Source organism: Mustelus asterias, chromosome 7 (genome assembly GCF_964213995.1).
Source record: "Mustelus asterias chromosome 7, sMusAst1.hap1.1, whole genome shotgun sequence".
NCBI classification, from domain to species: domain Eukaryota; kingdom Metazoa; phylum Chordata; class Chondrichthyes; order Carcharhiniformes; family Triakidae; genus Mustelus; species Mustelus asterias.
The window spans coordinates 135,329,774-135,357,629 of NC_135807.1; the positions used below are offsets into that span (position 1 = coordinate 135,329,774).

A 27,856-nucleotide genomic window follows, 5' to 3' on the forward strand; every position below is an offset into this window, starting at 1 on the left:
CCAAAGTATAAAAGTTTTATTAAGAAGTTACAGCATAAGTAACAAAAATGTTAAATGTAAGGGTACATTGATAACAGACTAACCCAGAAATTGAGATCCAACATGGCAATGCTTAACACAAACAGAGTTCTGAGGTGCAAGCTCAAACGGCATTTTGATAACTCTTGATTGTTCTAATCATGCTCCAAGAATATTCTAGCAGCAATGCTTCACATCCTGACTGATCCGTCTATTGGCCTAGGTTCTGAAGACACTGACAAATCAACGGCGCTCGCCACTGACCTCAAAGAAAGCTTCCACAAAAGTTAGCGACCTCTGTGGTATGGATTTCCCCTTTCCCAAAGTTAACCTGAATCTGGCACCAAGTCAAGGGGATTCTCCAGGTGTGCAGCAATGATGTCATCAAACAGGTAAGCAACAAATTACTGACAGCAAACTGGGAAGTTAAAGTCCCTTGAGGGGATCTCATAGAAACTTATAAAATTCTAACAGTTTTAGACCGGCAATGTTAAAGTGGACTTTTTTGCCAGCTCACTCTTTGCATCTGGATTGAGGGACCTCAAAAGCACACCCTCTCAACATCTGGATTTCCGCAATATTCCACAATGATTTGCATCCAAGTTATAGAATCATAGAACCCCTATAGTGCAGAAGGAGGCCATTCGGCCCATTGAGTCTGCACCGACTACAATCCCACCCAGGCCCTATCCCCATAACCCTATGCATTTACCCTAGCTAGTCCCCCTGACACTAAGGGCAATTTAGCATGGCCAATCCATCTAACCCGGAGACAGCAACCTAAGTTGCTATCAGTTTGTGTAGAATAATGAGAATTTCATTGGCATCCCTACCACAAAACCCAGGCCAAAGCAATCCCCCATTAGCTCTTAGATAGGTTTTGGCCCCTTGCACAAGGATACTAGAGATTGCTTTGTTCCAAAGAGTAGAGACTTATCAGAAGTTACAACCTAAGTAATCACAATATTATCCCTTGAGGACCCTTGAGTCCTCCCTCTCATCTGCTGACCACTGCACATTTCAGAACAGAGCAAACACCAGCACTAAATGATTATGAGTTTGACATCTCAGCCAAAAGACTTTGTCAACGCAGCATTCCCTCAGTGATACACTAGAGTGTCAGCCTTGATTTTTATTCACAGGCCTTGGATTGCGACTTAACCCACTGCCTTCTGACTCAGGCAAGAGCTGTACGCACTGTTGACGCTATAGGATACGATGTCTCATTGCGGGGCACTCATCAAGTAGGCAATAAGTAACCAGGGTTTAGGCAACCTTTAGCTGCATGATATACCATTGCTGTTAATTTTTAATGGAAAACCTTATTCCACAGAAAGCCAGAAAAGAATGGTTTGTGTATATCCTGCACTTGCTGTTCCTGTGTTGGATCCTCAACATTTGCAGTAGTTTTCTTCATGTGGGAACCCTCAAGCACCATTAGACTGACATGGGCCAGAAGTCTCCGACTTCGCCGATGACTGGGATTCTCCGGTCTCGCTGGAGTAATGGAGTTTTGGCTGAGCACCAAATTCTCCATTCGCGCTGGTAATGATGGTGGGTGTACGAGACCGCAGAATCCCAGCTATCGTAAGACCATAAGACCATTCAATCATGGCTGATATTTTTCTCATCCCAATCTCATTCCCAAAACCAGGGGTTCCCCATAACCCCTAATTCCCTTATTAATCAAGAACCTGTCTATCTCTGTCTTAAAGACACTCAATGACCTGGTCTCCACAGCCTTTTGCGGCAAAGAGTTCCACAGCTTCACCACTCTCTAGCTGAAGAAATTCCTCCTCATCTCTGTTTTAAAGGATCGTCCCTTTAGCCTGAGGTTGTGCCCTCTGGTTCTAGTTTTTCCTACATGTGGAAACACCCTCTCTACGTCCATCTGCTGCATAAAAAAGTTCTCATTTGCCCCTCTCTGCCAATTATTTGTGTCCTCTGGTTACTGACCCTCCTGCCAGTGGAAATTAGTTCTCCTTACTTCCCCCAACAAAACCCTTCATAATTTTGAATGCCTCCATTAAATCTCCTCTTAACCTTCTTTGCTCCCAGAGGAACAATCCCAACCCCTCCAGTCTCTCCACATATAAGCCCAGGAAGCCGATGTCCTTCCCTAAAGGACATTAGTGAACCAGTTGGGTTTTTACAACAAAACAACAGCATCACGGCTACTTTTACCAGATTTTGTAAATGTAACAGCATCTACCTGATTGAGTATTATTGGATGCGTGATCTGTTCAGGATGCTTTACAATGTCAACACTGGATAGATTTGTTCATATAGTGATTATCTTCACATAGCAAGGATGAAGAGTGGCACGGCGGTTAGCACTGCGCCAGGGACCTGGGTTCAATTACGGCCTTGGGTGACTGTGTGGAGTTTGCACATTCTCCCTGTCCGTGTCTGCATGGGTTTCCTCCGGGTGCTCCGGTTTCCTCCCATAGTCCAAAAATGTGCAGGTTAGGTGAATTGGACATGTTAAATTGTCCCTTAGTGTCCCAAGATGTGCAGGTTAGGAGGACTAGCCATGGTAAATGTGTGGGGTTACGGGGATAGGGCGGGGGAGAGGACCTGGGTAAGATGCTCTGTCAGAGAGTCGGCGCAGACTTAATGAGCCAAACGGCCTCCTTCTGTACTGTAGGGATTCTAAATCAGTTGACCATGTAAGTAATATTTGTATTTTTGACTCTGGATTCTGGGGACAAATAATATGCAACAGATTTGAAATGAAACAGCAGGACTCCAGCAAACACTTTTTCTCTACTAATCCAGTGTTATGTTGAAAATAAATTGCTGAATGTTAATACAGAGAAAAGAATTTCAGATGTTGTGTTTATCGTGGAGATTCCCCAGCGTAATTGCAAAGCTTATAAATTGTAGACCTCTGAAATGCTAAAATCACTGCGGATCAAAATACATATCGATATGATTTTTTGACTACTAGAATTGAAAAGATGCAACAGAAAATATTTGCCTGATTAATATTGCAGAATTCATTTTGCATCATTTCAATTTCTGATTGCCTTTGTATTTTTAAAAACTTATTCAGAACTAATTCTATTTTTTTTGTCTCATGCAATCTCATGCCACTTTGTTACAATACACACAATATGCTTGACTAATGAAAGCAAAAAAAGCTGTTTTGATATATCGTAGCGTAGACCATTCTTCTTAAAACTGTGAAATCTCAGCTATATATGCCGCTAACAGCTTTGTACCATTTATGTAGCTATTCCTAAGAAGAAAGACAAAATAATGTTTAATTACACATGTTGTAATTTAAGTGACTAAATGAATATCCTAACTCCCATTCATTCACCATCGCTGCGCTTGTTGACCTATACTGGCTCCCGGTCTAACTTCATTGGGAATTTAAAATGACCATCCTCATTTTCAAATCTCTCTATGGTATCGCCCCTCCTGACTTCTGTATTCTCCAGCCTGATCACCTGGCTTGTTGGTAATGATAGAGTGGGAGCTATGCCTGGCCATGAGGTTACAGATGTGGTTGAGTACAATTCTTCCGCTGCTGATGACCCACAGCACTTCATGTGTCAAAAGTCTGAGGTCAAAAGTCTGAGGTCAAAAGTCTGAGGTCAAAAGTCTGAGGTCACGTACCAACCGACTCAAGAACAGCTTCTTCCCTGCTGCCATCAGACATTTGAATGGACCTACCTTGCATTAAGTTGATCTTTCTCTACACCCTAGCTATGATTGTAATACTACATTCTGCACTCTCTCGTTTCTTTCTCTGTGAGTAGCATACTTTATCTGTATAGCGCTGAAGAAACAATATTTTTCACTATATACTCATATATGTGGCAATAATAAATCAAATCAAATTAAATTCATGGTTGCCCAGTCTTGAGTGGCTAGATCTGTTCAAAGTCTATCCCATTTAGCATAGCGGTAGTGCCACACAACACAACTGAGAGTGTCCTTAATGTGAAGAGGGGATTTTGTCTCCACAAGGATTGTGCGGTGGTCACTTCTACCCATACTGTTATGGGCAGATGCACCTGCGGCAGGGAGGTTGGTGAAGATAAGGTCATGTATGTTTTTCCCTAGAGTTGGTCCCCTCACCACCTGCCGCAGACCTAATCCTTCCGGACCCGGCCAGCATGGTCTGTGATGGTGTTTCAGCTTGTGGGAGAATCCAAACTTTGGGCCCATAAATGTGCAATAATTACAAATTAATCTGATACAGAAATGAGGGAAAATATCTTTAATCAGGGAATTATTAAAATGTGGAACGCAACACCACAGAAAGTGCTCCAGGCTGAGAAGCTTCCAAAATGAAACTATGATGTGGAGATGCCGGCGTTGGACTGGGGTGGGCACAATAAGAAGTCTCACAACACCAGGTTAAAGTCCAACAGGTTTATTTGGAATCACGAGTTTTCGGAGCGCTGTTCCTTCATCAGGTGAGAAGGACTCAGTTAACTGAGAAGGACTCACCTGATGAAGGAGCAGCGCTCTGAAAACTCGTGATTCCAAATAAACCTGTTGGACTTTAACCTGGTGTTGTGAGACTTCTTAAAATGAAACTAGGTGAGGACTTGAGAGAAAAGGGAATGAAAAGATATGCTGAAAGGTCAAGGTGAGGCAGAGGGAATTAGAGGACACTTTCTTGGAGTGTAAACACTGGTAGGGCCAAATGGACTGTTTTTGTGCAATTCTATGTCTGTTACCTGCTGAGTTTTTCATTCTGGGAATGTATGCCGTCATCAGCACCGCCAATTGGCAACATCATCACACTTTTCTGCGTGGTATGCTGGAGGGTCCTGGCGACAGGAATCGTTCCCCCTTCTCGGATCAGATCAGCTTCTGTTCCAAACACTGAGCAGGAGCAAAAATAAAGAAGACACAAGGTGAGCAACAGTTAACTGCCCCCAGGATTCCGTCCTGAGACATACTTCACTTCACTCAGTATCAATAGCTTTCACAAGCGTGAATTAAACAGGTAAGTTTGGCAGGGATGCTAATTTGCTAAGTATCGCTCTGCCAAGTACAGTCTAGCTGTCATGACACAGTGGGAGGATTGCACCCATCACTGTAATTTTATTGAGAGCGGCTCAGTCAGTCACATTCTCATCACTGAGTCACGAATGTTGGAGGTTCAAGTCCTGCCCTGGGACCTTTCGCACTGTATCAGGTTGTCACTCCCAATGTCGTACCGAGGGAGTGCTACATGTTTGAAGGTACCGTCTTTCAGACGAGCCATTGAACCCATGTCCCTTTAACCCTTTGCCTCTCAAGGTGATGTAAAAGATCCCTTCAAAGAAGAGCAGAGGGATTCTTTTGGCCAATATTTGTCCCTCAAGCAAGGTCACCATGAACAGATTTGCCAATGATTATTACATTGCCATGTTACATATTATGTGCGAGCATGTCATGTCCAAATTAGCTGCTATCTTTCCCACATTGCAACAGTGGCTACATTTCATTGGCTACAAGGAGTTTGGGATGGCAAACCTACCTTCACCAGTTAATATATACATTGAGATTCCTATAACTCCATGCACTGTAAGATTGGCTTTATCAACAATCTCGCAAATAGGGTGGCACGGTGGCACAGTGGTTAGCACTGCTGCCTCACAGTGCCAGGGACCCGGGTTCAATTCCGGTCTTGGGTGACTATATGTGTGGAGTCTGCACGTTCTCCCCGTATCTGCGTGGGTTTCCTCAGGGTGCTCTGGTTTCCTCCCACAGTCCAAAGATGTGCGGATTAGGTTGATTGGCCATGTTAGATTGACCCTAGTGTCAGGGTGACTAGCGGGGTAAATATGTGGGGTTATGGGAATAGGGCCTGGGTGGGATTGTGGTCAGTGCAGATTTGGTGGATCGAATGGCCTCCTTTTGTACTGTAGGGATTCTATTCTATGAAATAGGGCCCTCACCATTTGCTCACTGTGCAAGCTTGATGCAGGAATAGAGCTTATCAAAGCTGTCTTGTGGGCTAATGGTTATCCTGGTCAGAACATTGCTGTGTATCTCGCAAACTCACAAATGGGCCTAAGGCAGCCACTTTTGGACCTGAAGGGTGCCTGGTCTATCTCAATTTAAAGTTAAAGTTTATTTACTAGTCGCAAGTAAGGCTTACATTAACACTGCAATGAAGTTACTGCAAAATTCCCCTATTTGCCATACTCTGGCGCCTGTTCGGGTCAATGCACCTAACCAGCACGTCTTTCAGACTGTGGGAGGAAACCCACGCAGAAACGGAGAGGAAGTGCAAACTCCACCCAGACAGTGACCCAAGCCGGGAATCGAATCCGGGTCCCTGGCGCTGTGAGGCAGCAGTGCCACCGTGCCGCCCACAATTTACCCTGGAAAGGCAAAATATCTAAAAAATTTGAACAATTTGAAGCTGATTCATGCTGCTGCTATGCAGTGGCTATATGGGTGGCATTACTGCTGTCAGTGCAAAGGGACAACATAACTGAGCAAAGTCATGTATGAATTTCTGTGCCAGTGTGATGTTAGGGTTCTCATGCCTAACATCCCAATGATTGGCTGGACAAATCAAACAGCATGTTCCTTCTGTTGTTCACAATAGGGAGAACACAGACCGTTCTCAACCAGTCCGCACTTGCAAAACACAACACGCCTGTAGTTACTTGTAATACCATGACGGGGCAGCACTTTCTGAACAATCCTGAGCGTGTCTATAGTTACGCTAACAACCAATCTAAGATATTCAGTTGAGCTTGGAAGATGGTTCATTTATGTTTACCGGAATAGACACATATTCATACACAGGGACCCATTCTCTGCAAACGAAAGGAATATGATCAAACTTTGCTTTTTTTCCCCCTAAATTACCCAGGGGATTGAGGAGCCTATAGTTCCCAGTTCCTTTCTCCATGACAACGCCACAACTAATCAGAGTCAACATGCCGACCAATCAGCACTCCAGTGGTATAAATTGTTGCGATTATTAGAAATTTGGCGTTCTTGCATTTGTCCTGCTGAATGCAAGACACAAAGCTTCAGCAACCTCTCTCCTTTCAGCAGTATTCGAGTTCAGTACCGGCAAGGGAACGTTTGCCTGCTCTTCCTTGAAATAGTGGGCGTGGGATCTTTTACCTCCACTTGAGAGGAGAGACATCTGCTCTCAGACACTGCTCGAGGAAGCAGCAAGAGATCCCTGTAAGTTCTAGCCTCTTGCTACCTACAATGAACCCTGACATTCACTAACCCTTTCTGATGGCTCTCCTCCCGGCATCGTATTGCTTGTCGGTGAAATTAGTAACCCACGCTTTTGATCCATATTCCAAGGCCACTCGCAGTCGGTTGGGACTTCCCCGGGCTGCAAAGACTCCATGGAGATATGTGGTCACCTATAAGGAACATCTGAATAAATTAGCATAATGAAGATACAATAATCTATCCAAATTAATTATTTCATTTGCAATTGGAGTAGCTAGATTCACAGGTGAATAAAATTAGCGACACAGGTAGATTAGGGCACAAAAATAAAACAGCAAACCAAGCACCTGGAGTTCATTACCAGAGGAACAGAATTAAAAAGTGGAGAAATTACATTAAAGTTGCATCGAACTTTAGTTAGACCACACTTGGAGTACTGTTCTGTTCTGGTCTCCTGACGTAGGGGGGCTAATTAGGCTAATAAAAACACATAATCATGGGTTTAACAACACAATCACAATACTAACTTTAGAATGAATGATCCTGGACTATGGGAGCGTAAGCCAGCCAGGGCTGTTGACATGGAAGATAGCTCTGCATGATTAACAAATATTCCTAATTTAAAACATGTATTTTGAATTTATAAGATGGATGTGTCTTGCTTTTAGTGACATTTTGTGAAACTTCAGTCAATGACAAGATACAGCAGGCCCTGGTGGGAGAAGTAAGAATAAATAGGTCCACTGTAGAGCTGTTATGTTATCAGCAGTGGTCGGGAACAAGATGGCTGCCAATGCCAGCTTTATGAATAGAGCCATACAACTTCGAGTTGATAACACAGGTGGTGAGTAGACATAATTAGTGCTCAGGGTCGGACAAGAGTCACATGGGTTCAATTTGGTGGGAATCATTCCCTCATTTCACTGTCCAGTGTCCCGTGTTGCTGGGCAACAGAAGGGAGGTAACATCTGTAATTAATGACAAATGAAATCCCATGAGGTCAGGATGTATTGTTATTGGCTGGAGTTAATGACAGGATGGTTATTGACTGATTTGTATTAATGTTTACCGGAAAGGTGGGCAGTATGATTTTGGGAATGTATAATTGCCTTCACAGGTGCATTGTTCATCAGAGTGACATTGGGCTACCCACAATCTTCACCTTGAGTGCAGGGCTTCCTCATATCATTCTCCCATTCAATCGTTTGGTTAAATAAAGTCACATCTTAAAAATCAGTACACTGCATTCAAAGAACAAAGAACAATACAGCACAGGAACAGGCCCTTCGGCCCTCCAAGCCCGCGCTGCTCCCTGGTCCAAACTAGATCATTCTTTTGTATCCCTCCATTCCCACTCCGTTCATGTGGCTATCTAGATAAGTCTTAAACGTTCCCAGTGTGTCCGCCTCCACCACCTTGCCCGGCAGCGCATTCCAGGCCCCCACCACCCTCTGCGTAAAATACGTCCTTCTGATATCCGTGTTAAACCTCCCCCCCCCCTCACCTTGAACCTATGACCCCTCGTGAACGTCACCACCGACCTGGGAAAAAGCTTCCCACCGTTCACCCTATCTATGCCTTTCATAATTTTATACACCTCTATTAGGTCACCCCTCATCCTCCGTCTTTCCAGTGAGAACAACCCCAGTTTACCCAATCTCTCCTCATAACAAAGCCCTTCCATACCAGGCAACATCCTGGTAAACCTCCTCTGCACTCTCTCTAAAGCCTCCACGTCCTTCTGGTAGTGTGGCGACCAGAACTGGGCGCAGTATTCCAAATGCGGCCGAACCAACATTCTATACAACTGCAACATCAGACCCCAACTTTTATACTCTATGCCCCGTCCTATAAAGGCAAACATGCCACATGCCTTATTCACTACCTTCTCCACCTTTGAGTTATAAGGAGAGGCTGGATAGATACTCTGTCAGGGAGTTGGTGTAGACCCGATGGGCCGAATGGCCTCTTCTGCACTGTTGGGATTCTACGATTCTAAGATAAATCAGCATTCCCGTGTGACTCAGATGCTTACCTGACTGCTCAGCTTGTCAGGATCCATATTGGGCACTAAGCGTATGGAGAATTTTCCTGTCACTTTGGCTGGGATAACAGTCTTAGCTCCAGGTCCTGAGAAAGCTCCTTCAATTCCATGAATGGACAGTGATGGAAATCTCCACCGGTGAAGGAGGACATCCTCCTGAATTACGTAACATAGACATAAGTCATTTAAAATGTTAGTGTTGAAACCTAAAAAAGCATGCTCCTTGGATCTGTAATAAGTCCTCCAGGGCAGAAGTCCTTTCACCAAAATCCCTTTATTTACAAGTCTGACAACAGCATACAGAGTGCTTTCAATGAGCAGTCTACACTAGGAGTCCCAGAGGAACTGGCACTCCTGGTTAAATACAAAGCAAGAGGCTCCCTCTTTGGCCCATCAATTTGGCCCTTAATCAGGGAGTTCATATTCTAACAGGCCCGCCTCAATTGCCTGATTAAAGTCATTAGAGATCCATTGGCACAACTTACTCATAATCACAACACCTTGTATTTATATAGCGGCTTTAACACAGTGAAACATCCCAAGGAGCTTCACAGGAGCGATTATCAGATTGAATTTGAAACTGAACCACATAAGGTCATGTTAAGAGAGAAGGAAGTAGCTTTTTGAGAGGACGGGGGGATGCGGGTGAGAGAATGAGATAGAGAGAGAGGAAGAGATGGAGTTCGAGAAGTGGAGAAGTTTAGGGAGAGAATTCCAGAGCTTAGGGCTCAGGCATCTGAAAGCACACCTGTCGATGGTGGAGTGATTAAAATCGGGAATGCCCAAGAGGCCAGAATTGGTGAGGGCAGAAATCTCAGAGGGTTATAGTGTTGGAGGATGTTACAGAGGTGGCAAATGAGTCGATGGAGGGATTTGAACACCAGGATGAAAGTTTTAAAATGGAGGGATTGCTGGATCCACAACCAATGTGGATAAATGGCAAGGTCTCAGCAATTTGGCAGTCAGCTGACCTGTGAATAACCTGCACAGACACTGGAGTCACTTGGGGAGTTCATTGTTTGGGTATCTTTAACTGGCTGTGCTGTACTCAACTTGAGAATGTGACCACGATTTGAAAAGAAAACCTTGCATTTTTGTAGCGCCTTTCATGACACTCCAAAGCGCTTTACTGAAAATGAACCACTTCTGAAGTGCAGGCACTGTTGTAATATAAGAATCGTGGCAGCCAAATAGCGCACAGCAAGCTCCCACGAATGTGACTACTGGATAATGTGTTTCAGCCCTTCTGGCGGAGGGATAAATACTGGCCAGGACAACAGAGAACTCCCCCGATCTCTTCAAAATAGCACCTTAGGATCTTTTACATCCACCTCAAGAGGGCAGACATGCCCTCATTAAGAAGATAGCACTTCCAGCAGTGCAGCACTCCCTAGGTACTGAGTGGAGTGATAGCCCAGGCTATTTTGATTAAGTGGTTGGAATGGGACATGTGATTCACCAGTGAATGAATGCTACCCATTGAGACACAGATGGCCAAATCGGAAGAAGTGACACAGTTACCCACAGTATGATGAGCAGAGAGAGGAGCCCGGTAAATAATCATGCCATTTAAGTTTTTCTTTGAAGGCTTTTTTGGGTTGACAGCTGCTACTTTTAACATTACTATACCTTGGTTTTATGAAGGAGTTCTGTTATATCGAGGGTACGCTTGAAGGCTTCGAGATTAAATTCAATTCCTTCGTACAAAACACGCTCCTCATCTGTGAGGGGCATGACATCTGAATCAATGCCGGGGATCAGTATATAACCAGTTGAATTCACGAGGCTGTCTGAAATTGGATTATTGAATTCGAATTATAATAGTTTACAGTTCAGAAAAACTCTGTTCAACTCATAGGACCGTGAAGAATCTTACCTTCAGCTATCTGAAAATAATCCCACTGCCCTGTTCCCTACTCACAAGCTCAGAACCCTCCAGACAGCATGGGAATGAAGGGTAAGGGGATAGAGGGAAAGTGAAGATCAGCTATGATTTTATCGAATGACAGAGAAACATGAGGGGTCGAATGGTCTTCTCCAGCTCCTACTGCTTCAAATATTTATCCAACTTTCCTTCAGAAGACTCAAATTCCTCCATGACCGATCGCTGTGAATAAATCAACAACTTGTCGCCAACTCAAAGACCATAAAGAAATATTCATTCCCTTCTCATCGTATCCTTCATCATTTAAAACATCACTGTGGAAATAGCTCCAGGGTCTCAAGTCTCTCCTGTCGGTACTTTTCCATCTCTTGTGTCTCTCTGGTGAATTGAGGTTAAGCACTCTCTATGGCTAGGAGGTCTTGTGGCGCAGTGGGTAGCGTCCCTGCCTCTGAGCCAGAAGCTCCCACCCCAAGACTTGATGGTCAAGGAAGATGCGTTCATAACATGGCCAAACAGGTTAAGTGTCAACCTGCAAATCCTTCCAAACAGGCCAATGACTGGCAATAAGAGTGGGAGAGAGACTCCTGGTCAGCCACACTTGATGTGGAGTGGCGTCCCTCAAGCTATGGGCCTCCAATGACAGGCTGACTGTAATCACTTGAATCAGGCCATTGAGGTTGTCCTATTGGAGTATGACCTCCCTGAGTAAGGAGTCAATTGATGGGCCAATCAGGGAGTCTTTTCCTTGTATTTAACCGGGAGTGTCGGTTCCTCTGGCACTCCCGAAGGTAGACCGCTGACTGATCGCACTCTGTGTACTGCTGTTGGAATTGTAAATAAAGGGGTTTTGGTGAAGGGACTTTTGCCTCCAAGACTATCGACCGGTTCCAGGGAAAATGTTGCTATGGAAACAGATGAAAGTCAGCCTTGTGCGCCACTAGGCACGGGAAGAGAAACAACAACTTTCTATTGTTGTTTATGTGCTTCCTACATTGCAGCTCCCAAAGCTACACAGAGGATCCAACAGTGAGCAGGACAATGTCTCATCATCATTCACTGTTATCTCTTGTATTTTTAAATCCTAAAATGGTATGTTTTTTTGAATGCTTTTGTCCACCAGCACGCTGACTTTCAGAGAATTACCCATTTCAAACCTCATTCCTCTGCTCATTAAGCGCAAAGCTCAATCTCCCAAATTGTATCTCTCTTCAAGATAAATTGCACCTCCCACCTTCTTAACCCACCTATGAAGTATTTTACCCACTCCTTACCCTACAGTCTCGACACTCATACTTTTTGTGAGGTATTTGTTATTTTTATTATTCATTCATGGGACGTGAGCATCGCTGGCTAGGCCGGCATTTATTGTCCATCCCTAATTGTCCTTGAGAAAGCGGTGGTGAGCCACTGCCTTCTTGAGTCGTTGCAGTGTGGGAAAACCACCAGTTACTTAGCGTGCAGGATTCACTAAGGTACAGCAAAGAGATACAATTTTCCTTTTACTGCTCTTCAACAACCATGAAAGCACGCGCATTAAAAGTAGAGTGCAAAATTAATAACATCTTTGCCAGTTCTGGCAACCTGGAGCCACAGAATGATAAACCACAGATGAAAGCCATTCAGCCCATTGTGCCTATCTTTGGTAACCTAAACAATTCATCCCATTCCCCCTGCTCCAACTCCAACATGGACAGCCAACAAGGTCAGCAGGAACCAGAGTTGATTGTTTTCCACCTCCTTAGCCAGAGCACAAGGAAGTCTAGTGACCCAATGACTAGCATCCCGGTCCCTGGGCCTAAATGCTCCAGGTTAATGATCTCGAGACATGGGGTTCAATTCCCACCACAGCAGCTGATGGAATTTAAATTCAATTAATAAATCTGGAATACAAAGTTAGTCTCAGTAACTATGAAACGATTGTTCAAAAACCCATCTGGTTTCATGAATGTCCTTTCGGGAAAGAAATCTGCCGTCCTCGCCCGACCTGGTCTATATGTGACTCCAGAGCCACAGCAATGTGGTTGACTCTTAACTGCCCTCTGAAATGACTGAGCAAGACACTCAGTTCAAAGCCTTGCCAGCAACACCCACATCCCATGATAGAGTAAATAAATTAAAATATAAAGATCTCTTAACTTCCTATACCTAAGAGAATACAAGCTGTGTCTATGCAACCCGCCCTCATAATTTAATTCTTCTAGGCAAGTGTCGTTCTGTGGACATCGAAGGCCAATATAAATTTCCTGAGGTGCAGTGCTCAGAACTGGACATGATTCAGATGGGGGTCTAACTTTTATATAACGTTAGCATAATTTTTGTACCCCTTTGTAATCCAATGACCCTGAGTTAAAGGCCAATACATTGCTATGCTACTGTTCCACCTGGTGACAGGGTGTCTGTCTCTGAAAGTAATACACCCTCATTTTCATCGTGTGTAGATGAATTCCTACCGAGGAGAGCTATCAGGTCAGTCATTGCTTCATGTACTGTTCCCCCATACAGACCGGAGTGCAAATCCTGATTGGCACATTGGACCTGGGGACAGAAAATGCACAGATTACATATAAGAACATAAGAACTAGGATCAGGAGTGGGCCATCTGGTCCCCCGAGCCATTCAATAAGATCATGGCTGATCTTTTCGTGGACTCAGCTCCACTTACCCGCCCGCTCACCATAATCCTTAATTCCTTTACTGTTCAAAATCTATCTATCTTTGCCTTAAAAACATTCAATGAGGTAGCCTCTACTGCTTCACTGGGCAGGGAATTCCACAGATTCACAATCCTTTGGGTGAAGAAGTTCCTCCTCAACTCAGACCTAAATCTACTTCCCCCATATTTTGAGGCCATGCCCCCTAGTTCTAGTTTCACCCGCCAGTGGAAACAACCTCCCTACTTCTATCTTATCTATTCCCTTCATAATTTTATATATGTTTCTTTCAGATCCCCCCTTATTCTTCTGAATTCCAATGAGTATAGTCCCAGTCTACTCATTCTCTCCTTATAAACCAACCATCCAGAACAGAAACAGCAGTTTGATGAACGCAAAATACTGTGGACGCTGGAATCTGAAACAAAAGCAGAAAAATATTGGAAAATCTCAGCAGGCATTCACGCATTCTGATCATTTCATGGATACTTTCAACACCTTGTCAGCCTTCTGTATCCTCATTTACATTCCCTTTGTCCAATTCCACCACCGCTCCCTACTCTTATAGTATAAATCTCTGCTGATTCTCTTTGCTCTCAGCTCTGACGAAGGGTCATCCAGACTCGAAACGTTGACTCTATTCTCTCCCCACTGATGCTGTCAGACCTGCTGAGATTTTCCAGCATTTTTTTGTTTTTGTTGTGTTAGAAACAGCAGTTTCTTTGCCAAGGGAACATAGAATTATACAGAGTCCATAGCACAGAAACAGGCCATTCAGCCCAACCATTTATGCTGCACTCGAATCTCCTGCCATCTTTCTCTGTCTGACTCCATCAGCATAGCCCATTATTGCCTTCTCCCTCATGTGCTTTTCCAGGCTTCTGCTAAATGCATCTGAACTATTGTCCTCAACTTCTCCCTGTGTTAGTGAGTTCCACATTCTCATCATTCTCTGGATAAAGAAGTTTATTTTGAATTCCCTATTGGATTTTTAAGTGACTATCTTGTATTGATGGTCTCTGGTTTTGCTATTCCCAACGAAGTGGAAATATTGGGCGGGATTCTCTGGCCGCGCTCTCCCCAAGACCGGAAATTCCCACCCGAGCTCAACGGACCCTTACATAATCAGTCGAATTTTCTGTCTCGCTCGCTACGATTCCGGCGGCAGACAAGACGGGAAATTTTCAGCCCTTCTCTCCTTATCAAAAACTGCATAATCTTAAAGACTTCTACAAGGTCTCAGCCTTCTCTCTTCAAGAGAAAAGAGCTCAAGCCTGTTTGCCCTCTTCTGATCAGTAAAACCTCAACATAATAGACAGCAACAACTTGGAGAGATGAAGGCGGAGGGAGAGAGAGAGAGGGGACAATTTAGCTAAACGAACATGGGTGACAGTAGAGCAGGTGGAGTGGAAATGAGGAGCAAGCTGGTGGTACAAAGATTAGTTTTGATTTGATTTGATTTATTATTGTCACATGTATTAGTATACAGTGAAAAGTATTGTTTCTTGCGCGCTATACAGACAAAGCATACCGATCATAGAAAAGGAAAGAAGAGGGTGCAGAATGTAATGTTACAGCCATTGCTAGAGAAAGAGCAACTTAATGCGAGGTAGGTCCATTCAAAAGTCTGATGTCAGCAGGGAAGAAGCTGTTCTTGAGTCAGTTGATACATGACCTCAGACTTTTGTATCTTTTTCCCGACAGAAGAAGGTGTGTGTGTCTGGGGTGCGTGGGGTCCTTGATAATCTGGCTGCTTCTCCCAAGGTAGCGGGAAGTGTAGACAGAGTGGAGGGATATAGGAGGGAGAAGATTAGGGAGGTGGAGAGGGTGAGGCTGGCAAGGCAGTTGAAGGTGATGAAGAGAATCTTGAAATTGATTCTTTAAGGCAGGGCATCAGTGAAGTTTGGCATGGACAGCAGTGATGGAGATGTGGGTTTTAGTACGTGTAAGATCATGAAATACATCATTCTGGGTGTCTTTATGGGTCATGGAAGCAGAGTTTTTCTGTGCATCAAATGAGAATGCTTTCTTTTATTTTCCCAAACAAAGTTCCATTGATTTTAGTCACTGCTCAACTCATTCATCATCGAGTCATAGAGGTTTACAGTAGGGAAACAGGCCCTTCGGCCCAGCTTGTCCATGCTGCCCAGTTTTTACCACTAAGCTAATCCCAATTGCCCACATCTGGTCCATATCCCTCTACCCATCTTACCCATGTTTTTTAAAAGACAAAATTGTAGCTGCTTCTACTACTACCTCTGGTAGCTCATTCCAGATACTCACCACCCTCTGAATGAAAAAATTGCCCCTCTGGACCCTTTTGTACCTCTCCCCTCTCACCTTAAACCGATGTCCTCTAGTTTTAGACTCCCCTACCTTTGGGAAAAGATATTGACTATCGAGCTGATCTGGCTATGATTATTGATTTATCTTCGTACCTCAACAAGGAAATAGCACAGTCCCCGCGTTCCGTAAGTCAGAGCCGGCTTCTTGCTTAGCCATGCGCTGTCTGATATTACAATGTAGTCAATGTTGGATAAAAAGGTCTCATTTTTCTCTTTTAAGAGTTCATCCAGTCCCTTAGATCCAGATTCCTCCATACCTTCAAAAATAAACTTTAGATTCACTGGCAGCTCCTGAAATGAAAGCAGAATTAAATGGTTGAATAGTAAATACTCCAAGGCTTCCCAGCACTTTTATTTACTTCAACAATGGATCAAGTACAATTCCGACAACTTTCAAGAACATTGACACTGCCCAGGACAAAGCAGCCCACTTGATTGACACCCCATCTAGCACCCTAAACATTCACTCCCTCCACCACTGACACACTGTGGCAGCAGTGTACACCATCCACAGAATGCACTGCAACAACTCGCCAAGGCTCCTTAGACAGCACCTTCCAAACCCATGAACCCTGGCACCTAGTAGGAAAAGCTTCGCAGTTGCATGGAAGTACCACCACCTGCAAGTTCCCCTCTAAGCCACGTGGCATCCTGACTTGGAAATATATCAGCCATTCCTTCACCGTCGCTGGGTCAAAATCCTGAAGCTCCCTCCCTAACAGCACTGTGGGTGTACCTACACCACATGGGCTTCAACAGTTCAAGAAGGCGGCTCATCCCCACCTTCTCAAGGGGCATTAGGGATGGGCAAAAATGCTGGTCCAGCCAGCGACACCCACATCCTGTGAAAGAATCAGAATAAATCCTTCCCTATTATCCCTTTACAGTCAGGTACAGCACCTTGGACAGTTCTCCTGGGGTTTAGCTGGATGTATTAGTGGGAAAGCGTAGATCTCAACATTTAACACGTGACAATTTGGCCAAAACCCATGAACACACACCACAAGGGCTGCCTGCAGATATCGCTTTTGTCAATTTGACAATCTAAACTCAATTTAAATATTTCAGTGGAGCAATTAAAAGTCAACCACATTGCTGTAGGTGTGGAGTCACATGTAGGCCAGACCAGGTAATGATCCTCCCCTGAAGGACATGAGATGGGGTTTAATGATTACTGGTGATAGTTTCATGGTCACCATTACTGAGACTAGATTTAAGTTTAAGTTAATTTATTAGTCACAAGTAAGGCTTACATTAACACTGCAATGAAGTTACTGTGAAATTCCCCTAGTCGCCACACTGTGGCGCCTGTTTGGGTCAATGCCCCTAACCAGCACGTCTTTCAGACTGTGGGAGGAAACCGGAGCACCCGGAGGAAACCCACGCAGACACGAGGAGAACGCGCAAACTCCACACAGACAGTGACCAAAGCCGGGAATCGAACCCGGGTCCCTGGGGCTGTGAAGCAGCAGTGCTAACCACTGTGCCACCGTGCCGCTAGAATTTCAATTCCAGGTTTTATAAATTCCACCAGCTGCCGTGGTGGGATTTGAACCCGTGTCCCCAGAGCATTAGCCTGGGCCTCTGGATTACTAATTCAGTGACAACAGGACTCTTCTTAAAACCTATAAGCTTTTGACTGAGCTTTTGACTATCTGTCCTAACAGCACCTTGCGAGGTTCAATGTCAAATTTTGTCTGCAAGTGCTCCACTAAAAGGTGCTAGATAAATGCAAGATGTTGTTGTAAGTGGTACCTACTTGGTTCAGTGCTTGAAATGCTTCAATGGCGTGGAGCCAAGCTAAAACAGGTCCTTTGTCATCTGAGGATCCACGGCCATAAAGATTACCTTCAGGAGAATCAAGAGGAGTATTGTTACTAAAGGCAGGAGAATTAATTGGGTCACCAAGGAGAATTAATTCCCCTTGGTGACCCAATATATGGACCACCAGCGGAATACAATAAACCAACAACAACAATGTACATTTATAAAGCAACTTCAATACGATGAATGATCACAAGGATCTTCACAGGAGTGTTATCAAAAACAAAACATCTGACACCGAGCCCCACAGCATGATGGAATGAATTACAAAATCACAGCAGGAGAGCCATTCGGCCCATCCCTTCTCTGCCTGCTCTTTGGTAGAGTTATCCAATCAATCCCAAATGGTTGAAGGAGATATTAGTACTGGTGGCCAAAAGCTTGGTCAAAGAGGTAGGTTTTAAGGAGCATCTGAAAGGGAAAAGGAGAGATGGGAGAGGTATTAGGGAGGGAGTTCTAGAGCTTAAGACACAGGTAGCTGAAGGCACAGCCGCCAATGATGGAAACTGAGGGGGCTGAAGAGGACAAAATTTAGAAGAGCACCGAGATCTAAGAGGAATGTAGGTTTGGAGGAGATTACAGTGATAGGGAGACATGAGGCCATGGAGGGAATTGTAAACACAGTTGAGAATTTTATAATCAGGTGTTGGCAGACAGAAGCTAAAGATTGCATCACCTAAAGGGGGTTCTTGTTACAGGATAAATAAAGTCTTGTATAAGATAACTGATGATGGTTTTCTAGCATCTGTTCAAATTAGTGTTACCACAGGAATAAAGAGCGGCACGCTGGCACAGTGGTTAGCACTGTTGCCTCTCACCTCCAGGGACCCAGGTTCGATTCCCGGCTTAGGTCACTGTCTGTGTGGAGTCTGCACATTCTCCCCGTGTCTGCGTGAGTTTCCTCCGGATGCTCCAGTTTCTTCCCACAGTCCAAAGATGTGCTGGTTAGATGGATTGGCCATGCTAAATTGCCCTTAGTGTCAGGGGGACTAGCTAGGGTAAATGCATGGGGTTATGGGGATAAGGTCTGGGTGGGATTGTGGTCAGTGCGGACTCAATGGGCCAAATGGCCTCCTTCTGCACTGTAGAATTCTATGATTCTAGTGTTACTACAGGAACAAAGGGCGGCACGATGGCACAGTGGTTAGCACTGCTGCCTCACGGCACCAGGGACCCGCGTTCAATTCCCGGCTTGGGTCACTGTGCACGTTCTCCCCGTGTCTGCATGCGTCTCCTCTGGGTGCTCCGGTTTCCTCCCACAGTCCAAAGACGTGCTGGTTAGGTGCATTGGCCGTGCTAAATTCTCCCTCAGTATACCCGAACAGGTGCTGGAGTGTGGTAACTAGGAGATTTGATAAATTGTCCCTTAGTGTCCAAAGATGTGTAGGTTAGAGGGATTTGCAGGGTAAATATGTAGGGTTACAGGGATAGGGCGGAGAATAGTCCTGAGTAAAGATGTTCTGTCAGAGAGTTGGTGCAGATTCGATGGGTTGAATGGCCTCTGTCTGTACTGTAGGGATTCTATGATTCTAATACAGTGGTAATTCAGCCGAGAACAGCAAGAAGGTAATGAAATAGGCATTGAATATTGCTCCGGAAGAAAATGAAAATAGTCATGGTGGCCCAACAACCAATGTGAGTTGAGGTAATAAAAAATGTAGCACCCAGTCTTAATACTGACCATCCTTTTCTGTGAGCAGGTATGGGTCTGTAGACCATCCATCCTCGATTTTTGCAGGTTGAACATCGACATGTCCATAAATGCCAACCGTAGTTTTATTCGGATCTTTTCCCAATTCACCCAGAACCACTGGAGGTAATGGAATGATTTTTCCATCAGCGAACTATGGAGAGCAAGCGTATATCACATCAGGCAAAGCAGTAACCAATACATTAGTCATGGAGTCATTAAGGGCCAGAGGGAGGTCATTCAACCCATCAAATCCGTGCTGGCCCTCTGCAGGGCAATCCAATCAGTTCCACTCCCCCACTCTATTCCCTCATCCTGCAAGTTTAGATCCTCGAGGGTCCGTCAAATTCCCTTTTGAAATCATTGACCATCTGTGCTTCCAGCACCCTCCTAGGCAGCTAGGTCCAGGTCATTACCACTCGCTGAGTAATAGGGCGGCACGGTGGCACAGTGGTTAGCACTGCTGCCTCACAGCGCCAGGGACCCGGGTTCAATTCCCAGCTTGGGTCACTGTGTGGAGTTTGCACGCTCTCCCCGTGTCTGCGTGGGTTTCCTCCGGGTGCTCCGGTTTCCTCCCACAGTCTGAAAGACGTGCTGGTTAGGTGCATTGGCCATGCTAAATTCTCCCTCAGTGTACCCGAGCAGGCGCTGGAGTGTGGCAGCTAGTCGATTTTGACGGTAACTTCATTGCAGTGTTAATGTAAACCTACTTGTGACACTAATAAATAAAGTTTTGCTTACTTCTAGGTGGGCCGAAGGTATTGTTCCCTGTGCTGTATTAGTGTAAGAAGTCTCACAACATCAGGTTAAAGTCCAACAAGTTTATTTGGTAGCAAAAGTTTGGTATTGTTGTTACAGTACACCTGAGACCAGAAAATGCTCCACACAAATGCTCCACAAGATACTCCACACAGACTACCCGAGGTCAATGGACTTTTCCATTGTCCGCCTCTCACCCCCTCCGATTCCATGGTGGATGAGATGGTAGAATTACCGCAAATGGCTTCATGGTCACTGTTAGAATCATAGAATCCCTCAAGTGAAGGAGGCCATTCATCCCATCGAGCCTGCACTGACTCTCCGACAGAACATTGTACCCAGGCCCTCTCCCCATAACCTCATGTATTTATCCTGCTCATCCCCCTAACCCACACACCCTGGGACACTAAAGGACAATTTACCATTACCAATCCACCTAACCTGAACATCTTTGGAGGAAACCGGAGCACCCGGAGGAAACCCACGCAGACACAGGAAGAACGTGCAAACTCCACACAGACAGTCAACCAAGGCCAGAATTGAATCCGGGTCCCTGGCGCCATGAGGCAGCAGTGCTAACCACTGTGCCACCGTGCCACCCCTGTTACTGAGTAGTTACTGAGACTAATTCCAGATGCATTCATTGAATTTAACTTCTACCAGCTGCCATGGTGGGATTTGAACCCATGTCTCCAGAGCATTAGCCTGCCCAATGACATTACCATAACGCCACCATGTCTCCACCTCAAGGGTCAACCACATTATAACAAAGTTGATAATTTTTCCCGACACCGGTTTTACAATTTCCAAATTCTCAAATTCCAGTGGTGGGATTTGAACTCACTGGATTATTACTCCAAGCCTCTGTACTAGTCCAGTAACAAAACCACAGTAGCACCAAACTCATGATTGGGATCAGAGAGATACAAGAGAAAGTAGTGGCTTCATATCTTTATAAATGTGGAGTATATCCAAACAGCTCAGGAATCATTTCCTTGAATTACGTTTAAGTGCAAAGGATTTTTTAGAAATTAATTTGTGGGACATGGGTGTCGCTGGCTGGGCCAGCATTTATTGCCCATCCCTAGTTGCCCTGGAAGGGCAGTTGAGAGTCAACCACATGTAAATACTATGCATTTGTTTATTAATAGAAAATGATGTAATATGAATTTCTTTTTAAAATGTCTATTGCACATGTTACTGATTATATGCTGTTCCAAAGAATTCCTTATTCTAGGAATTTTCATCTTTTGTGTAATTGTTTCATGTTTGTCATAATTCCATAATTCTGGAGTCACATGTAGGCCAGACCTGGTAAGGACGGCAGATTTCCTTCTCTAAAGGACATAAGTGAACCAGATGGGTTTTTCCGACAATCGACAATGGTTTCATGGTCATCAGTAGATTCTTAATTCCAAATTTTTTTTATTGAATTCAAATTCCACCATCTGCCGTGGAGGGATTTGAACCCAGGTCCCCAGAACATTGGCTGAGCGTCTGGATTAATGGAATTATAGAATCCTACAGTGCAGAAGGAGGCCATTTGGCCCATCGAGTCTGCACTGACCACAATCCCACCCAGGCCCTATCCCATAACCCCATGCATTTACCCTAGCTAGTCGCCCTGACACTAGGGGGCAATTTAGCATGGCTAATCCACCTAATCCAGGATTAGGCTATTGAGTTGGATGATCAGCCATGATCACAATGAATGGCGGAGCAGACTTGAAGGGCCAAATGGCCTCCTCCTGCTCCTATCTTCTATGTTTCTATTAACCTGCACATCTTTGGAGTGTGGGAGGAAACCAGAGCACCCGGAGGAAACTCACGCAGACATGGGGAGAACGTGCAAACTCCACACAGACAGTGACCCAAGACCAGAATTGAACCCAGGTTCCTGGCGCTGTGAGGCAGCAATGCTAACCACTATGCACCATGCCACCCCATAGTCTAGCGATAACACCATTAGGCCATCACCTCCTCCCATTCATCAGGTTGAGTTATACTGTACCTCCTCATTGCCCACATCTGTAAGCTCGACAGTTCCTCCAAGGTGTTTGATCATTTCACCCACAACCTGCATCATTCGAATCACATCTTCCCTCTTTGTCGGGTTTCCTGATTCACTCTGAATCGCTATCCATTCTTTCAGACGCTGTAAATTGAAATTGCTGCAGTTATGTACTTAACGCAACTAAATCTTTACAAGTGTCTCTTTGACCAGAGGTAAAATGAGCAGTTAATTACTATGTTCCTGAACGTAGATATTGCCTGGATTGTGCTATGCTCCCAGTTAAGGGTCTTGTGGACATAGAGTATTAACTTGGCTTAGGGGATACTTCCCCTAAGCCAAAATTGGTAAACAATGACAAAGAATTAATGGGAAAAGGGTGGCTTTTTTTGTCTTTACACATATTCATAAAATCATAGTGTGATAAAGCAAAGAGGGAGGCTATTCAGCCCATCATGCCTGTGCCAGGTCTTTGAAAGAGCTATTTGATTGATCCCATTCTCTCGCTCTTTTCCCATAAACCTGCAATTATTTTTCCTTTACAAGTCTAGATCAATAGGCACAACTAACAAAGAACAGTACAGCACAGGAACAGGCCCTTCGGCCCACCAAGCCTGCGCAAACACATGATGCCATTCGAAACTAAAGACCTTTTGCCTCTACGTGGTCCGTATCCCTCTGTTCCATGCCTATTCATGTCTCTGTCAAGATGCCTTTTAAACATTGCTTAAATTGTAGATGATTCAGCCTCGCAAGCCTTCTCTGCTATTTAGTTAGATCATGACTGACCATTACCACAACCCCCACTTTACCTGCCTTCACTTCATATCCTTGATACCCTTTTCCAATAAAAACCCATCAATATCAGTCTTTAAAGACCAAGTCCCTCATTCTTGATTTCCCCCATCGGAGAGAAATAGTATTTCTGTATCGATCCTTTGATATTTTAAACACCTCGATCAGATCCCCCTTCAATCTTCTACATTTGAGAGAGTACAAGCCCAATCGATGCAAACTGTCCTGGTAATTTAGCTCCTTCAGCCCAATGTCTTTTGCAGAGTCGGTGCTGCATGCACACTGAGACCAATGTATCCTGTCTGAGATCCGGTGCCCATGACTGAAGGCAGTCACTCCACATGGAATCTGAGCAAGGCCTCACTCCAGACACTTGAGCACAACTGACCATGGAGTGCTACACTGTATCTCAGATGCGACATTAAACCGTGCCCCTGTCTATCCTCTGTGGTGGATGTTAAAGATCCCATGGCACTGTTTTGAAGAGGGGCAAGGACCCGGTCTCCCTGGTGTCCTGGTCAATATGTATTCCTCAGCCAAAGTCATTATCACATTATCACAAAGGGTTGAGAGCTTCAAATTTTTAAGTGTCCAGATCACCAACAACCTGTCCTGGTCCCCCCATACCAACACTATAGTTACGAAAGCCCACCAACGCCTCTACTTTCCCAGAAGAGTAAGGAAATTTGGCATGTCAGCTACGACTCTCACCAACTTTTACAGATGCACCATAGAAAGCATTCTTTCACAGCTTGGTATGGCTCCTGCTCTGCCCAAGACCCGCAAGGAACTACAAAAGGTTGTGAATGTAGCCCAATCCATCCTGCAAACCAGCTTCCCATCCATTGACTCAGTCTACACTTCCCGCTGCCTCAGCAAAACAGCCAGCATAATTAAGGACTCCATGCATTCCGGACATTCTCTCTTCTACCTTCTTCCTTTGGAGTTGAGAGGGTTGGCTTATGAGGAGAGACTGAGTAGACTGGGGCTATACTCATTGGAATTCAGAAGAATGAGGGGAGATCTTGTAGAAACATATATGATTATGAAGGGAATAGATAAGATAGAAGCAGGGAGGTTGTTTCCACTGGCAGGTGAAACTAGAACTAGGGTGCATGACCTCAAAGTAAGGGGGAGCAGATTTAGGACTGAGTTGAAGAGGAACTTCTTCACACAAAGGGTTGTGAATCTGTGGAATTCCCTGCCCAGTGAAGCAGTTGAGGCTACCTCATTGAATGTTTTTAAGGCAAGGATAGATAAATTTTTGAATTGTAAAAGAATTAAGGGCTATGGTGAGTGGGCGGGTAAGTGGAACTGAGTCCACGAAAAGATCAGCCATGATCTTATTGAATGGCAGTGCAGGCTCGAGGGGCGAGATGGTCTACTCCTACTCCTAGTTCTTATGTTCTTATGATGTGGAGATGCCGGCATTGGACTGGAGTGGGCACAGTAAGAAGTCGCACAACACCAGGCTAAAGTCCAACAGGTTTATTTGGAATCACAAGCTTTCGGAGCACTGTTCCTTCATCTCACATGATGAAGGACCATAAGACATAGGAGCAGAATTAGGCCACTCGGCCCATCGAGTCTGCTCTGCCATTCAATCATGGCTGATATTTTTCTCATCCCCATTCTCCTGCCTTTTCCCCATAACCCCTGATCCCCTTATAAATCAAGAACCGATCTATTTCTGCCTTAAAGGCACTCAATGACCTGGCCTCCACAGCCTTCTGTTGACCTTTAAAGATTTCCCAATCCTCTAGTTTCCCACTAATCTTTGCCATTTTGTATGCATTTTTTTTCAAATTCCCTCTAAGGACTCAGTTAAGGAGAATGTGTGAAACTTTTTCAATCAATGCGTCCATTAGCCACACTCAATGTGCACCTCCTGTTAAAATTCCCCAGCAGAAGACTACAGAAGGGAACCTTACCAAGTACCAAGCACCGAAAGATCAGTAATGTAACCTATACTATTCCAATTCTGACAACTATTTATATGTGCAGATCTTACCTGGACATAGTCATCCTGATGTTCATCAATATAGTGGAACACCTGGTCCAGAGGAGATGACGCTTGTATTGCAAAGTGCAAAAGCAAACTGAAAACAGCAAGTGTAAGCTGTAAAGGAGATTGCACTGGTGAATTATTTTATTATTTATTTATTATTATTGTCACAAGCAGGCTTACATTAACACTGCAATGAAGTTACTGTGAAAATCCCCGAGTCACCACACTCCGGCATCTGTTCGGGTACACTGAGAGAGAATTTAGCACGCCCAATGCACATAACCAGCACGTCTTTCAGACTGTGGGAGGAAACCGGAGCACCCGGAGGAAACCCACACAGACACGGGGAGAATGTGCAGATTCCGCACAGACAGTGACCCAAGCTGGGAATCGAACCCAGGTCCCTGGCACGGTGAGGCAGCAGTGCTAACCACTGTGCCACCCAGGATGCTTGGGTGGGACTGCAATGACTACTATGCACAATACTTTTCTTGCCTCCATTTTCAGAATTAATACAGATTTCAACATGGTTAATAATATCAATTAGAAGGGGGTGTGAATGAAAGGAATTAAAAATATCCTGTGAAATAATTGTTTTATAATATTTTCCAAGGAGTCTCATCCTAGGCAAAGTAGTTTTCAGATGATGAGAAAAAGCATTGACAATGAGAGATTGGGCAGTAACAAATCTGCAATACGCAAGGGATTTATTGTATAGAATTTTACAGCACAGAAACAAGGCCATTCAGCCCCACCAGGTGGCATTACTGATACAAAAGCAAAATACTGCGGATGCTGACAACCTGAAATGAAGACAGAAAGTGCTGGAACTGCATTTGTTGATTTATTGGTGTCACAAGCAGGCTTACATTAACACTGCAATGAAGTTACTGTGAAAATCCCCTAGCAGATCCAACAACATTGGGCTTTAGTAGCGCCAGAAATGGCATTCAATGAGGTGAGACTGGATAAATAGGTAACGGAGAAAGGAATAGAAGGATCTGCTGCTAAGATGAAATGAAGGAGTTGGAGGAGGCCCGTGTGGAGCATAAACACCAGCATGGGCCAAAAAAGAGAAAGTGCTGGAGAAACTCAGCAGGTCTGGCAGCATCTGTGGAGAGAGGAACAGAGTTAAGGTTTCACGTCCGTATGGTTCTGCTCTAGAGCTCTAGAGAGAGGATACAGACTGGAAACATTGGGTGGGATCTTGCGGCCCCTCCAGCTGGCTGGATTTTTTAGTCCTGCCAAAGTTGATAGATGTTTGAGACCAAAAGAGAAAATGCTGGAAGATCTCAGCAGGTCTGGCAGCATCTGTAAGGAGAGAAAAGAGCTGACGTTTCGAGGCCAGGGGTGACCCTTTGTCAAAGCTGTTCATCTGGACTCAAAACATCCGCTCTTTTCTCTCCTTACAGATGCTGCCCGACCTGCTGAGATCTTCCAGCATTTTCTCTTTTGGTTTCAGATTCCGGCATCCGCAGTAATTTGCTTTCATCGATAAATGTTTGAACAGCTGGCGGCTTTTCCTGCCCCCCCTGACCATCCCCCACCAACCCACGAAAAGACCGTAAAATCCTGCCCGTTAACCCTGTTTCTCCACAGACGCTGACAGACCTGCTGAGTTTCTCCAGCACTTTCTGTCTTCATTTCAGGTTTTCAGCATCCGCACTATTTTGCTTTTATATCAGCAGTGCCACCTAGTGGGGCTGAATGGCCTTGTTTCTGTGCTGTAAAATTCTATACAATAAATCCCTTGCGTATTGCAGATTTGTTACTGCCCAATCTCTCATTGTCAATGCTTTTTCTAATCATTTACAAACTACTTTATCTAGGATGAGGCTCCTTGGAAAAGGTTACACTGCCAAATCAACGCAAGTCAACAACTGTTTATTACCTTTGGCTTATTTTGCACTGTTAATAGAATTTAATTTAAGAACAATTCTTAACTAATTTGCTGGAAGATTTTACGAAATGCAACCCCATTAAAAAAATGCAATTCCTTCAAAAATAAAAGAAACTATTGTGATGTAAATAAAATTTGATGTAATCTTCCAGTAAAGACAGCGATGAAGACATATCTTGCATTCAAAATGCAATCGGTTAAACTTTATTCTGCTGATAATCAGCCAGAAAGCAAGAAGGATGCAAAATATTTGCCAGACTGATTTAACACAGTCGACTAAACATTATTCTGGCAACTTGCAGACTTACAGACATAACAGCCAAGGAGCTGATCTTACATTAGTCTGTCGTTCGGTAAGTTCTCACAGAACTGTGATAGCACAGAAGCAGGCCATTTGGCCCGTCGTATCTGCACTGGCTCCCCAGTTCAATAACTGCACAATTCATGAAAAGCTTTAACATTTCTTAGCGAAATAGCACAAGTTACTTTGTTACATATTGGGTTCACATTTCTCTTGCTGCTCAAAGGTACACAGAATGTTCCATGAAAACTGAATGCAATTGAAAAGCAAGTTCTATGAATGTTGACTGATGTTTTTTTAAATGTACTAAAGGTGGAATATTGGAAACAGACTTACCATGATCAGAGGCTGTTTTGTTACCAGAGTCAATCGAACTTAACCGTCTTTAACACAATCTGCCTCTCAGACACATTTGGAACCCTCTTTTGCTCTATGTATCCAACACTTGAAGCCAGTGAGGACAGACT

At 44.4% G+C, this 27,856-nt stretch overlaps 1 protein-coding gene across 3 annotated transcripts; it reads right to left on the reverse strand.

The window, feature by feature from the left end:
• Positions 1-27,856, reverse strand: LOC144496170 (cytosolic non-specific dipeptidase-like). Of its 3 annotated transcripts, XM_078217157.1 has the most exons (12): positions 27,726-27,856; positions 25,192-25,299; positions 22,386-22,529; positions 19,607-19,769; positions 17,861-17,949; positions 16,195-16,392; positions 13,556-13,640; positions 10,850-11,010; positions 9,212-9,376; positions 7,226-7,367; positions 4,716-4,863; positions 1-3,259 (listed from the first exon to the last, which is right to left on the reverse strand). In XM_078217157.1, exons 1-12 carry the CDS (start codon positions 27,726-27,728, stop codon positions 3,196-3,198), a joined length of 1,470 nt encoding a protein of 489 aa, XP_078073283.1. In that variant the 5' UTR covers positions 27,729-27,856; the 3' UTR covers positions 1-3,195. The 3 variants fall into 3 exon arrangements, with proteins under 3 accessions (XP_078073283.1, XP_078073284.1, XP_078073285.1); XM_078217158.1 differs by lacking the exon at positions 22,386-22,529 and having other exon boundaries at positions 3,093-3,259; XM_078217159.1 differs by lacking the exon at positions 9,212-9,376 and having other exon boundaries at positions 3,093-3,259.

Bases quoted from the DNA above. Each gene is read 5' to 3' on its own strand.
- LOC144496170 (XM_078217157.1), bottom strand. The intron at 17,950-19,606 runs GTCAGTATTAAG...ATTCTCCTGAAG, and splicing joins CCTGCTCACAGAAAAGGATG to GTAATCTTTATGGCCGTGGA. The intron at 9,377-10,849 runs GTATAGTAATGT...TACGTAATTCAG, and splicing joins AACTCCTTCATAAAACCAAG to GAGGATGTCCTCCTTCACCG.